At 40.2% G+C, this 13,956-nt stretch overlaps 2 protein-coding genes across 5 annotated transcripts in view; both read left to right on the forward strand.

Moving 5' to 3' along the window:
* spata1 (spermatogenesis associated 1) overlaps positions 1-13,832 on the forward strand; it is a 327,756-nt gene extending 313,924 nt beyond the window's left edge. Inside the window, exons 1-13 of one of the 4 annotated variants that reach the window (XM_080289737.1) lie at positions 7,816-7,952; positions 9,261-9,475; positions 9,543-9,711; positions 10,118-10,235; positions 10,425-10,478; positions 10,584-10,983; positions 11,614-11,779; positions 11,859-11,919; positions 12,054-12,165; positions 12,237-12,362; positions 12,487-12,662; positions 13,443-13,541; positions 13,671-13,832. In XM_080289737.1, coding sequence (XP_080145863.1) covers positions 9,554-9,711; positions 10,118-10,235; positions 10,425-10,478; positions 10,584-10,983; positions 11,614-11,779; positions 11,859-11,919; positions 12,054-12,165; positions 12,237-12,362; positions 12,487-12,662; positions 13,443-13,541; positions 13,671-13,826 — 1,626 coding nt within the window. In that variant the 5' untranslated portion in view covers positions 7,816-7,952; positions 9,261-9,475; positions 9,543-9,553 and the 3' untranslated portion in view covers positions 13,827-13,832. Of the gene's footprint in view, positions 1-7,815; positions 7,953-9,260; positions 9,476-9,542; positions 9,712-10,117; positions 10,236-10,424; positions 10,479-10,583; positions 10,984-11,613; positions 11,780-11,858; positions 11,920-12,053; positions 12,166-12,236; positions 12,363-12,486; positions 12,663-13,442; positions 13,542-13,670 lie in introns of those variants that run through there. The other 3 variants (XM_080289734.1, XM_080289736.1, XM_080289735.1) reach the window with 3 other exon arrangements.
* Positions 1,936-7,004, forward strand: rpf1 (ribosome production factor 1 homolog). Its single transcript, XM_026142307.2, has 9 exons — positions 1,936-2,262; positions 3,062-3,118; positions 3,505-3,585; positions 3,671-3,766; positions 4,155-4,308; positions 4,467-4,549; positions 5,542-5,723; positions 5,818-5,944; positions 6,141-7,004. Exons 1-9 carry the CDS (start codon positions 2,035-2,037, stop codon positions 6,180-6,182), a joined length of 1,050 nt encoding a protein of 349 aa, XP_025998092.2. The 5' UTR covers positions 1,936-2,034; the 3' UTR covers positions 6,183-7,004.
* Positions 13,833-13,956: the final 124 nt, after the last annotated feature.

A 13,956-nucleotide genomic window follows, 5' to 3' on the forward strand; every position in this document is an offset into this window, starting at 1 on the left:
GTCACACTATCATGCTTAATTTTAAAGACCTACATTACTATAATTATTATAAACTGTGCTATTATATCCATATAGTATAATCTCAATTTTTAGGCAGGTGATTAAAGATGTAGGACAAATATTGTAATATTGTATTTGTTGAATCACAAATATAATATTATTCCTCATAAATGCAACTTTGTGTTCACTCGTTTTCACTGAGAAACACTAAAGAAAATACTCAAATTAAATGTGCTGATGTGTTAATGATCACTTCTGTGGTTCCTGGTGCAGATAAACTCGTGTTGTCTCTTTCTGGCTTTGTTTAATTGTATTTAAGCTGTCAAATGATCACAGCCTCCTCTTCCTCCTTTAGTCCTGAAGGTGATGGTTAGACCTTCATCACTGATATGAACAGGCACAGTTTCACTGTCATTTCACCGGTTTTGAGCTTTCAGTTTAGATGCCCTCATTTACTGGTGTGCCATCGAGCCATATCTGGCATTTGCAGCAGTTCTTATTTGTGCCCCCACCTAATGTAAGGTTTATGCCACAGCTTCCCTAAATTAAGAGTTTTTGTAATTACAAAAACATTTGTATGTTTCTGTAATGATTAACTATGAGCTAGATCTTTAACTGAAATTATATTTCTGATGCTAAAATATAATTATTGTTATCTATGAATTTTCAAATGTATGGGTTTATTTAAAGAAGCAGAAAAACATAGTAGAGTATGTTATTATTTATTTTTAAGCCTCTACCTGCTCTAACAAAAAAAAATCAATTCAGTCTTTTTTAGCCACTTAAATTGTCTTTACAGGATTGTGAGTTTATATATGTTGTGACTTCTCCTGCCTTGTTGGCCAGTTCACTCCTGAAAAAATACATTTTTAATCTCAATGAGACTTTTTACCTGGATAAAAAAGATTACAGATTACACTGATTACAGCTTCCAACTCCTTTAAGGAAGGTTTTTTTCTGGCTCTAAATGACTTGATATCATTCATAAGAGATATGGTTGACAGATTATAGGTCAACAAGTCATTTATAACAGCTTTCCAAGAAACAACAGTGATGTGTGGAGACGTAGCAACTACAAAGGTATAAAGATCATGAGCCATATCAGAAGATACGAGAAAGAGTTCTTGAAGGAACAGCAGCATGGCTTCATGTTGAGACAGAGAGCTACAGATTAAATGTTTGGTTTGAGAGTGCTGAGGATGAAGTGTGTAGAAAGAGCCATGTGATGTTTTTGTGAATCTGTAGAAAGCATATGATCTGGTGTGATACTGTATGAGGAACACCGAGGAACAGTGGAGCACCGAGGAACGGTGGAGCACCACCGAGGAGCACCGAGAAACGGTGCACATTGCTGTGCACCGCAGCAATTTCCTAATGTTGCAAACCTGCTCAACATTTGGCAATAAAACCCTTTCTGATTCTGATTCTGAAGCAAGGGTTTGGATTACGTCAGGGATCGTCTCCGAGCATCTTCTTGTTTGCAGTGGGGATGGATGGATGGCCAGGTGAGGTCAGGCAGGAGTCTCTGTAGACTGTGATGCTCACAGATGACATTGTGTTCTGCAGTGAGAGTATGAAGTAGATGGATGAAAGCCTGGAGAGGTGGGGGTATGTTCTGGAGAGCAGAGGAGTGATAGCCAGTAGAAGCCAGACAGAGACGGGTGTTAACAGTGAAGATGATAGGACTAGAGGTTTGAATAACTGGGGTCAAAAAAAGCCATGGACAGTGCACAGGAGAGGTGAAATTGAGAGCGTGTAGGCTGGGTGGAGTCGGAGGACGAGTATCAGGAGGGTTTATGACAGAACATTACATAAAGCTGGGGTATTGCAAAAAACGGCTGTGTTTAGGTTCTGCTCTATTTCCCTACTTTACAGTGGGACTCTGTCTCCTCCTCACCACTAGAGGTCACACTTGTTCTTCACCGAGTCTTCATTCGGCCACTTCCTGTCCCACCGGAAGTGAATACGCGAACGGGGCTGCTGCTTCCAGTACACACACGTGAGAAACAAGCCAAAACAGACAGCAGATACAAGATGGACATTACAGAGGTCTCAACAAGTCAGGACGGCAAAGGGAAGAAGGGCAAGAAAGCGAAGAAGAAGAGCGCGGAGGTTGATGGGGAAGGCAGCGCGGGGGAGGAGAAGAAGATGGTGAAGAGCGAGCTGGCTGTTGCCTTTCCTCCCACCTTCAGTGTGTCAGAAATCAAGAATAAACAGCGAAGACACTTCATGTTCATGAAACTCAAGCAGGAGAAGAGAAAGGTACCGATACTGGGTCATGGCTGGTAATGGGGGGAGCTTCCGGTACTTGGGACACTCACGTGCCAGTTTATTAGGTACAGCAGTTTTACGTGAGCAAAACTCCAGTGTGTTTCAGTAGAACTGTTAATGTAAGAGAATACAATAGAATACAGTGATCAACATAAAAATATCAATGTCTCGTTTTAGCACGTGTTTTTTCATTAAACGTCAACATGTTACGTCTGTCGTTAGGCTGCTTGTTTTGCTTGGGTCCAGTTTATTTAGACTCTGACTCCTTATGTGCTGCTTAACTCACCACTCACCATATTTCATTAAAGTGAAGTATAGTCAGGGTGGGTCTTCTTGTTCTTCTATTTATGAGGGAAAACAGCCAAACAAAAATCATTAGGATCAGCATTTGCTGATATTAAAGTTGGACCATAATCATTGCATCCATAAATATTAAGCACACCTGTTAATGTTAATAACTTAAGAGTAGGCTGGTAAATATCTAGTTACCTATTTATTTTGTGTCAGTATTGTGAGGCCTTTAGAGTTTTTAGTTTTTTTAAATACTGTTATTTATGTTATAATCCGGTGCATCTTCTGATGATACTTGTATGGAATCACAATAAATTTTATGTGAGGTAACAAATGGCCAGGTTTACTAGTTGTGACACACAGAAAAAGGTACATCTATAATTTTATTTAAAACATCACTGCTTATCCAGATCAGTTCTAGCAGGAGTAATCGATAAATCACTTTATTAACTTTGAAAACCTCCTTGAAGATCTATTAACTTCTAAATTTGTATTTCAGCAAAAGATGCAGCTGAGGAAAAAGAGAAGAAAAGAACGTGAAGCTTTAGGTGATAAGGTGAGTCTTCTCTTTGTTTGTTCTTCACTTATGACTGTGTTTTATGATGGATGTGTTAATTCTACCAATAAATTGCTGTCGTGGGGATTTGATGGTAAAGAGGGGCTCAGATTAGAGCCACTAGTCCTCCAAATTAAAAGGAAGCAGTTGGTGAAGCATGTCCTACTGGGAGGGGCTGGGGGGCAGACCCAGGATATGCTGGATAGATTATGTTTTGGCTTGGGAATGCCTCTGTGTCCCCCCGGAAGAATTTGAGGAGATGGCAGGAAAGAGGGAGATCTGGGCTTCTATGCTTAGACAGCAGTGACAGAGAGTGAAAGGATAAAATAAGGCAACAGCTGTAATATTTATTATTTGTACTTTATTTTATTCTGTCTCCAATGTAGGCACCACCAAAGGAGGTCCCCAAAACAATAGAAAACCAGAGGGTGTATGACGAGACAACAGTCGACCCAGAGGATGAGGAGGTATGAACTGGGCTTCATCAGATTATTGTTATCTTTATTTCTGAATTTGGATTAAGTTGCATATGTTTGTGTACGTTATATACAGATTGCTTTTGACGAGGGGACTGATGAATTCTCCGCCTACTTCAACGGGCTGACAAATCCTAAAGTGCTCATCACAACATCAGACAGGCCCAGAGGGGTGAGGGCTCCTGCTGTCATTACAGTCATTTTTATTATTCTTTTATCATTAAATATGCAGAATCTGAAAAATTATAATTTGCTGGTAAATTTTGGATCATTTGAATATTATGCAGAACAAAGAATTTTCTAAAAATCTCTTTACATATTTGAATATTCTTGACTTTGTTACAAAATCGAGCAGAACAGAAGCTACAAGCTTACTTTTAGCTTTTGTGTAAGCGTTTGAAGCTGGTTTTGTTGTTACAGTTTAATTTCTGCACTAAAATAGGATTTACTGTCATAGTAGTTAATAATAGTTGGCAGCCTTCTTGGTGCTAACCACTCTTCCACCTCAAGTGTTGAACGCACAGTGATTTGTGCCACATCATCTGATTTGTGTCTTGCAGAGGACGGTGAGGTTTTGCGAGCAGCTGGCCACAGTCATCCCAAATGCCCACGTGTACTACAGAAGAGGTTTGGCCCTGAAGAGGATCATACCGCAGTGCGTCGCCAGGAACTTCACCTATCTCATGGTCATCAATGAGGATCGACAAGTGCCCAGTATCCTTAAAGGCAGCTGTGCAAGCTCTAGTTCTTTCTTTGGTCAAGTCTCATTTTGACCAAATACTGCTGATAATTATGAAAGTTGCACAAACCATGGAAATCTTTGATGCACTCAGCTGTTTTCTAATGCCGAGATCCTTAACCATTAATTAAAGATGGCATGGTTCTCTGTCACTTACCTGACGGGCCGACTGCACACTTCAAAGTCAGCAGTGTTCGACTACGCAAGGAGATGAAGGCAAGATGATAAGTCCAAACTCTTTTTCAAAATGATCCTACTTTCTCACCTATACTATAAACACGTGAAAAGGAAAGTACACCCTCTTTCAATTCTGAGGTTTTACATCAGGACATAGTAAAAATTTAATCTGGTCTTCAGCAGGAGATAAAATCTCAGATGAAGAACAGCACGTAATATTACTCCGTGTACTGTTTGTACAGGGGTTAAGTTACCTGCAGGCAGGTGCAGCTGATAAAATGCACTTGATTAACTGATCAATAGTCAGCGTGGGCACTCCTATAAAAGGAGAAGCATTTAGATGTGTGTTAACACAATGCCAAAACACATCAACAGTGACCTTAAAGAAGAAATTGTTGCTGCCCGAGACTTTTGGAAGGACTATACAAGTCCGTCATTCTGCTGTGAGAAAGATTATTCACAAATAGAAACGTTCAGCACGGTTCAAAGTCTTCCCAGGAAAGTGACATCGCAGCAAATTCACTGCAAGGTCAGACTGTGCGATGCTCAGACTCACTGCAAAAAAGCCAAAAGCTACATTTCAGACTGCAGGCCTCGGTTAGTAAAACATTTGAAGTCCAAAACAGTCCAGTTAGAAAAAGACTGAACAAGTATGAACTCCACAATGATGTGAGACTCATAAAGTCATGTAGAAATACATACCTCATGTTGCTGCTGCTAAAAGACACTGAATCATGTGGTGCACGCGGTGTTTCACACACTGCTTCTGCATTTTGGTTTCTTTAAAAAGAAAAAAACCAACACATTGTATTATGACGTGTGTTGTTCATTTGAGGTTATATTAAAATAACTTTACAACCTGGTACAGTCCAAGTTATTTTTATCATGTTTTATACTTAATAGGTTGAAGAGGTGAAACTGAACGAGGGGGTATTTCCTCTTTGCTTCTGTATGTTACTCCAAACACTGGGACACGCTTTCTTGAAGTTTAGTCATTTGAGATCATCTGGCTCCTTTTCTTTGTCCCACAGAGACGAGGCAAAAATCCAACTGAACACTACCCAGAGGTGATCCTCAACAATTTCACCACTCGTTTGGGGCACACCATCGGCCGTCTGTTCGCAGCTCTTTTCCCACAAGAGCCACACTTCGTTGGCAGACAGGTCGCCACCTTCCACAACCAGCGAGACTTCATCTTTTTCAGATTTCACAGGTAAATATTTTTCAACCTTCTACACTAACACATGCGTCTGTTTTAAATCTTACATTTAGAAGGCTAAATAAATCTCTAAAAATATCTGTGAAAGGTACATCTTCAAGAATGAGAAGAAAGTTGGTATTCAGGAGCTGGGACCACGCTTCACCCTCAAACTCCGATCTCTACAAAAAGGCACGTTCGACTCAAAGTACGGAGAGTACGAGTGGGTGATGAAGGTGAGTCATCCTCACAGATGGTTGTTTTTGCAGTAAAACTCATCAAGCCACGTGCACATTTGCCTTTAAGCAACCTATTTGCTGTTAGTTTCTACTTTGCCAGTCGTGTTATTACAGTCTAGTTCAACATTTAATTGTGGAAGATTAAAAGAAATGTTTTTGTCACACAAGCTTAAATATCTTTTTTTGATTTCAGCGTCATGAGATGGAAGCCTGCAGGCGAAAGTTCCAGCTTTGAGAAAATAAAACTCTTTTCCTGGTCAGATGGGAATGATCGTCTGTTATCCAAGATACTTCAGCTGTTTGTGGACTTGCTGAGATTGACTTTACAATGCCCTGGCAACTGTTAAATCTTCAACAACAGCTCAAATTTCCCTTAAAAGTATCATTTCCACTCTTTATTGTAACATGACCTACTCATGGACATCAAAGGGCTGAGTCTAATTGTTGGACACATTTTCTGTTGGACCGTGAAATGCCCGAGAAGACATGCAGCATCCTGCTTCTCTGTAAATGCTGCTTGTGTGTTAAAAGCTTTAAAAATGTGACCTGCTCTGACCACATATATGCAAACATACACCTGGTCCATCCTGGTTTGTGCGACTGACAGAAGGAGCTTTGAATAAAGTGCATTGTGTGACTGCAGGTGGTCAAATTGTTTATATTTAACACATGAGCACAGTGCAGATGCTTCTGTATTCAACAGGATTCTCAAAAATCATCTTGGATAATACGTGTGTATATTGTTATTCTAATAAAACATTTACTGTGTCTTTAAGTTGTGAATAAAGGTATTTATTTTTGTTCAGGCATGAAAAATACACATTTCAAAAGGCACATGTTAGTATGGGTTAGTTCTATGCAAATAGCTTAAGACGCATTTGTGCTAAAACCACTTGGAAAGGTTTCCACGTTAGATTTGATAAAAGGCAAAAGTTAAAAAAACAAACAAAAAAAGTCAGTCGTTTGGCCCAAGTTCCCTAACGCTCCTGAGTCGATTCCAGTCCATGATGCAGGATCCTGATCCTGAAACGCCGTTCCACAAAGCACCACAATGTCCAACACCTGCAGAAATGTTTACGATCATTAGTCATGCAAAAATTTTCTTCATACAGCACCAACTCACGTCAACAGTGGTCTCAAGGTGATTTATATTGTAAAGACCCTAAAAACACACCCTGTATGAGCAAGCACTTGGCGACAGTGGTAATAAAGAACTCCCTTTTAACAGAACAAGGCTCAGGGCATTCAGAGAGAGATGGGACAAAAGGCAAATTACAGGGGCCACAGCATTTAGGCTGAGGGTGTGAAAAGTTTGTTTTCCCTATAAAGCAGGCGGCAAAGCATGTAAACAATGCAGAAATGCACAGTATTTTATAAGCATTACTGCAAAAGCAAAGTTAAACCACTCTGACCTGCTTATAAATGATTTTAGAAAAACTGACCGTGAGTGATGTTAAAGCTCTACCTGAACTTCACAGGTGAGAAAAGTCTAGAAATTAAAGGTGCGAGTCCGAGCACTGTAACTGATGATTTTCAGTAGAGCAGCCTCGACAAGCTGACTGGAAATAGTTAATAACTGATATTTTATGTAAGAGTTAATTTTAAACTACCATTGAATTATAAGCGTTTGATGTTAATCTTTTAAAATTAGACTACTTTTTAAGAAAGTGCATTTTGTACTGGTTTCAGTTTCGTAACTTGTTGCTATTACTCAACGTTATGTCTCTTGGCCGTATAAAACATCAAAACGTACTTTATGGATTCTCCACAGAACTTGAGGTTATTTTAATCGTACAAAAAAAGAGGCAGCCTGAGAACCAGCTGTACTCACACAGGCGGAGGGTCGGCCTGTTGGTGCTATAGGAAGGAGCAGACTTTCTGCGGTCTGAAGGGGTTGTTGCTGGACGACATGCCGGTGAGCAGAGGGTCCTGTTGGGCGTTCTGGAGGCAGAACTGCTGCAAGTCTGCAGCGGCCTGGGACACCTGTGGTTGGGAAATAGTTGAGGCAAGCTACTGCTGTGCAACTACAACTACAATCGCTATTCAAATGAAGAGAGACTCCTTTAACAGACGACAGAGAAACAGTACACGCCCTACAATAGTAACGTAGCGATTTTAACCGTTACCTTAACTCTGTTAATGCCAGCTTCAAGGCGTAACTGTTGGACCACTTTCTTCATTGCTACGACGTTGGTCGATCCAGACATCGCTGAGTTGAACGTTTTAAGGCTTTAAGCGACGAATTTAAAAGTTTTACCTAGAAAATTGGTTGTTGCTAGCTCACTTGCTAACTACTTCATCAACAACGAGCTTCCGGTTTTGTATAAAGGCGTGTCAAGTACTGCTGCCTTCGCGTGAAGTTCGAAAATGTCAACTTTTCGATCTCTTTACTTCACTGTTTTGTAAACAATAGAAACCTCACAGTAGAATAGTTTTTCGTTACTTTGAAAACTGTATTAGTGAAAACGAGATTCATAAAGCATATAATCATCGCCTTTGTTATGCATTTCCAGACGGTTTCTCTGATAATCACCCACAACAAAAGTTCAATTTAAGTTTTAAAAATTACAACTCCCACATATACCAGAAAGGAGCGCCAGATAAATGCAAATTCCGCCCCCTGGTGTTGGAAACGCTTCCATACTCTTTCCGCGCGCGCGTGTGTGTATGTATATATATATATATATATATATGTATATGTATATATATATATATATATATATATATATATATATATATATATATATATGTATATATATATATATATATATATATATATGTATATGTATATATGTATATATATATATATATATATATATATATATATATATATATATATATATATATATATATATATATATATATATATATATATATATATATATATATATATATATATATATATATATGTGTATGTATATATATATATATATATATATATATATATATATGTGTATATATATATATATATATATGTGTATATATATATATATATATATGTGTATATATATATATATATATATATATATGTATATATATATATATATATATATATATGTATATATATATATGTATATATATATATATGTATATATATATATGTATATATATATATGTATATATATATATGTACATATATATATATATACACATATATATATATATATATATATATATATATATATATATATATATATATATATATATATATATATATATATATAATTAACCCTAAAGAGTGAAAATACAGATGAAATTGCGCCCGCAGTGGTCATCGCAGATTAGCGGCTTCATGTTTTTTTTTTCTCTGCAGCTATGATCCGCAGCAGAGCAACCACTGCTGGCACTCTCATAAAAGAAACTTCACTGGACAACTGAGGGTGTTTGATTACTACAGACTGGAACTTAGCAGTGCACGCCTTCAGAGCACAAGAGCAGAAATCTTCCAGTGTTTCTGTTCCTTCTCTGATGGAGCTGTCTTGCGCGTCAGCGAGATATACAGAGGACAGGAGACCTCACAGCTGCAAGGTATTTTCTTTTCTTTCTTTTTTTCTTTTTAAGGATGAAATAAAATGACAAAATAATTTTTTTCAAGCAAGCAGACACATGCCTGATGATGCAAACGGACCGTGTTATCATGTTTGCATTCGTGTGCAGCTTCTGGAGCTCCATGTGCTGTTTGTGCCAGCTGACCAGTGGAATGTGAAGCTCAATAAAGTCCCTGCTGAAGCCACAGAGAGCTTCATATCAGCCGGCTTCATCAGGTGAAACTGCCGCAAATGTTTGTTTTAATATAGAAAACTCAACATAAGGATTGTTTAACACTTCTGGACTGCACTCCACTGTGCAGACACATAAAAGATACTGAGATATGTTGTATTACTTAGGCTTTGTCCTTAGGAAATTCAGTAACGTAATTGTCTGATAACAGTGTCAGACTGCTTTAACATTGTTCAGTGCTTTAAAAGTGTTGCAATGATACAATCTTTCCAAGTCTCAGTTGAAAAATTACAGTATTACAGTTGCTGAACGTGTCATTTTGCTTTTTAAACTTGATAAGTCAAATTTATTTGAGCACTCGATAGGTGACATGTAGCTTTTTTCTTGAACAATCCTGACTATCATTCTTTTTTTAACGTGGACACCACCTCTCCTTTTCTGTGACCTTAGGGTTTATCCTGATGTTACCCTGAAAACGCTTAGAAGTGAGCTGGGCGCTCTCCTTGGTGCACAGAGGAGCGTCAACAAATTCTCCTTCCTTAAATGTGTGGGGCGCAGTCTGGCGCTGGTGAGTGCAGCTGGCTGTTTAGTGCTCTTTTGTAGAGCTGATTGTATTTCACCAGACACACAATAGAGAGAAACTGCACAGACAGTTTACTGCTCAGAGTAAAGGGTGTAAAACGTGTGTGCGGGCGAGTGGGGAACACACTTTTTACTGCCGTGCCTTTTACAGCTTCCAAATTCTTGTCTGCTGCAGGTCAAAAGCAAACAGGAGCAAGACCTGAAAGTGAAAGTGTTCGCCCCACCCTATGTGCGTAGAGTCAGTGTTGGATACTTAAATCTAAACATTTAATCGGATGATGCTTCTCTTTATGTAGTGGGTTGGTTCCAGTAACACGTTGTTGTCACCTGTCAGCAGGCCACGCAGCCGGAGCTTTACTTGCTGCCCGCTGTGGAGAATGACAGCAGCGTTTGCTCCCGGTCTCTCACCCCTGACACCACCAGCACCTCCCCAGACCACCAGATCTATTACCACCCTCCCAAAACGTGCAGCCGGGCAACAGGAACAAAGGAGCCCACCAAATTCCCCCATATCCCCCAGTATTCCCATCAGCCACCTCCCACACACCGGCTAGAAGAAGAGGAGGAAGAAGGGGATGATAGGAGCTACAGCTCTTCAGAAGGAGGCGGGGAGAAGGAAGGTGAAACTCTCTCCTCCATCAGGAGAGCAGAGCAGGAGTGTTTTCGAGGGCAAAAGCAAAGGGCACCCCAGCTTGCTTTGCACACACCCCAACTGCAAGGCTGCAGAGGTGGAGGTATGCTCTGGAGAAATGAGGCATGAAAGTCAGTTGAAGCAAGACAGAAAACATGTGAATGAGAGGGAGAAAGGTGTAAGAGTGAAGTTACGAGTAGAGATAGTGAAGGTGGAGGAGTTTAAATACCTGAGCCCAACCATCCAAAATAATAGACGGTGCACAAGAGAGGTGAAGAAGAGAGTGCAAACAGGGTGGAGTGGGTGGAGACAAGCGCCATTTGTGACAGAACAATGAAAGCAAGAGTGAAAGATGGACAAGATTAGAAATGAATACATTAGTGGGACATCCCAGACTGAGCAGTTTGGAGACAACGTTAGAGAGGCAAAGCTAAAATGGTTTGGATATGCGCAGAGGAGGGAGAGTTGATATATGGGACAAAGAATGTGCAATATGGAGCAACTAGAAAGGAGGAAAAGAGGAAGACCTCGGAGAAAGTTCATGGATGTAGTGAAGGAGGACGTGCAGAGGGTTTGTGTAACAGAAGAGGATGCTAGGGTGAAATATGAGTCGCTGTGGTGACACCTAGAAGGAGCAGCCAAAAGAAGAAGTCGTCGTCTTGTATTTGATGCAATAAAATGTCTATTTGCTGAAACTCTTAGAAAAGACAGATGCAGGTTTTTCTGCTTACAGATTTCCAGCAGTGTGTGGCTGATTCAGCTCAGGTGAAGGAATTGCCAGAGAAAGAAGAAACCTGCAGAAAGAAGAAACATAACCAAAGAGGAAACAGAGCAGCCAGACATTCAGGAGTGGCGGAGTCCCTGGAGGACAGAGATTCAGGCTTCTCCCTAACAGACGGGTACCGAGCAGCCAGCATACTGACCTAAAAACTTCTTACTCCATGGACACGACTGAAACTACTTGTGTGTGTTTTTCAGGGTTGGGAAATCAAAAGTGGAACACGTGCTGAAGTCCATCAGAAACAATCGAACAGCCAGGGTAACGTGTGACATTTAGAAAAAACACAAAGTATATCTTGGTTACATGATCGTCTCCTTTTCAGTGCTCTTTGTAAAACATGGATCCACAAAAGAAAAACACTTTGCAGGATAATCTTCTGTTTTTCTGTGAAGCTGTCAGAAAGCCTAGCTCCGTTGTCTCAGCCTGCCGTATCACCACCTTCAGGTTTAGACTTGGCCACAGTCACCCATGAAACGGCTGCTTCTCCAGTCCTTCACACAAACAGTAAGCCGGACGTATCTGCAGGCTTTATGCTGATTGTTATTAGTACAACTGACGGGCTTTTTATTTAAAAGGGGAAGAACTAATCAGTGAAATCAAGCTGGTACGGGAGGAGAGAAAGCAGCTGGAGAGGAGGCGACAAGAGCTGCTGCGAAAGGGGAAAGACTTGTTAGCCCAGAACAGACACCGCAGGAACCAAGGTCAGCACCAGTCACCAGAGGTTTTTAATTATTCCCCAATCTGAGTTAAAGCGCTAACAATTTAGTGAAACTTTTTTTTTGTTGAAGTTGTTAACCAATTTGTCTCCGTCCTTTTAACATAAAGCACGTGACAGCTGGAAAAAGAAATATTTTGAAGCCAAGAAGGCCACAGCGCCATTGGACGAGAACTTGAGAAACTTGAGACAAGAACTGGAGACGTTTTACAACAAAGTCCTGCATCAGCTGCAGGCCCGAGATAACAGAGCAAAGCCCAGACACCAAGGAAGATCCTCCATGAAGGTACAATCTAACCACACGATTCCCTTCTTTTTTTAAATGCATCTTCAGTATTAATATTAAAGTCTCAGTGGCTCAGTTTCAGGTCTGTACAATGAACCAGTCGTTACTTACACCTTGCTAGTTCTGGGCTGGACCCTCTTTTGCTTTCAGAACTGCTTTAATTCTTTATGCACAGATTCAACGAGATGCAGGAAACGTTCCTCAGAGATTTTGGTTCATATTCACAGTTCTGCAGATTTATTGGCTGCACATCCAGGATTTGAATTTCCTGTTCCATCACATCCCAAAAACAACACTCGGCTAGGCCGTGGTGTTTAAAAAATGATGAAATGGTACTAACAGGGGCCAGTTTCTGACCCTACCATCCGAGCGTTGCAGCAGAAATAGAGTTGAATCAGACCAGGCAAAACTTTTCCAATCGTCTAATGGTTCCATTTTGGTGTAGCCTCAGCGTCCCTCAGGAGCGGCAGCCAGTGTGGCGTTCTTGCTGCTGTAGCCTTCAACCAAGCATATAATAGTTGAAATAATTTGTTGTCTTTCTACCAGCAGTCAGGTAGTAAATGATAAATCATCTTTTTTCCCTATTCTGATGCTCAGTTTGAATTTCAGCAGCTCATTTCGACCTTGCTTACATGCCTAAACGCACCGTTTCTGCCATATGATTGGCTGATTTGGATATTTGTGTTAACGGGTAGTTGAACAGGTGTATCTAATTCAAATGGCCACTCACCCATAAACAGTTTTCCACCCATAAACTTAATGACGGACTATCCCTTACAGAATGAGCTCATCATTCAGATCATGACTGAGAGCCACGAGATTGACAACCTGAAGAGGAAGGTAGAAGATGGCAAGATGAAGCTGGTGACGGAGATAAAGGTAAGTGATGTATGAAAACTGTTAAAATACCTGAGCTGGTTGGTCAAGAGACATATCATCAATAAAATCATCTAATCACGGCGCACAGCAGAGCTCATTTTCTTGTGTTTCCTATGAATGTTTTTCTAGTTGAGAAAACAGGCGGCCACTGAGCTCAGAGCCCTGAAGGCTGAGCTGGCTCAGAAGAAGAGTCAGTCATCTCATCCCGGCCTGATGGGAAATACTCCACGGCACGGAGCACAAGTCCAGAGCAGCGCTGCCCAGTTCAGAATAAACTGCACGTGAAAAACCCGTTTTCTGGTTTAATTATTTTGGACTTGAATGCATCTTTCTAATTAGTTATGTTATTTGATTGGACCAAAATAGTTTGCATTGTTTTATAATGTCAATTTAAGTTTGGGTTTCTCAGATGATG

The sequence above is a fragment of the Astatotilapia calliptera genome, chromosome 15 (genome assembly GCF_964374335.1).
Source record: "Astatotilapia calliptera chromosome 15, fAstCal68.1, whole genome shotgun sequence".
In the NCBI taxonomy this organism is placed as follows: Eukaryota; Metazoa; Chordata; class Actinopteri; order Cichliformes; family Cichlidae; genus Astatotilapia; species Astatotilapia calliptera.

Bases quoted from the DNA above. Each gene is read 5' to 3' on its own strand.
- rpf1 (XM_026142307.2), top strand. From the start codon at position 2,035: ATGGACATTACAGAGGTCTCAACAAGTCAGGACGGCAAAGGGAAGAAG. The intron at 4,309-4,466 runs GTATCCTTAAAG...CATTAATTAAAG, and splicing joins TGAGGATCGACAAGTGCCCA to ATGGCATGGTTCTCTGTCAC. The intron at 5,945-6,140 runs GTGAGTCATCCT...TTTTGATTTCAG, and splicing joins AGTACGAGTGGGTGATGAAG to CGTCATGAGATGGAAGCCTG.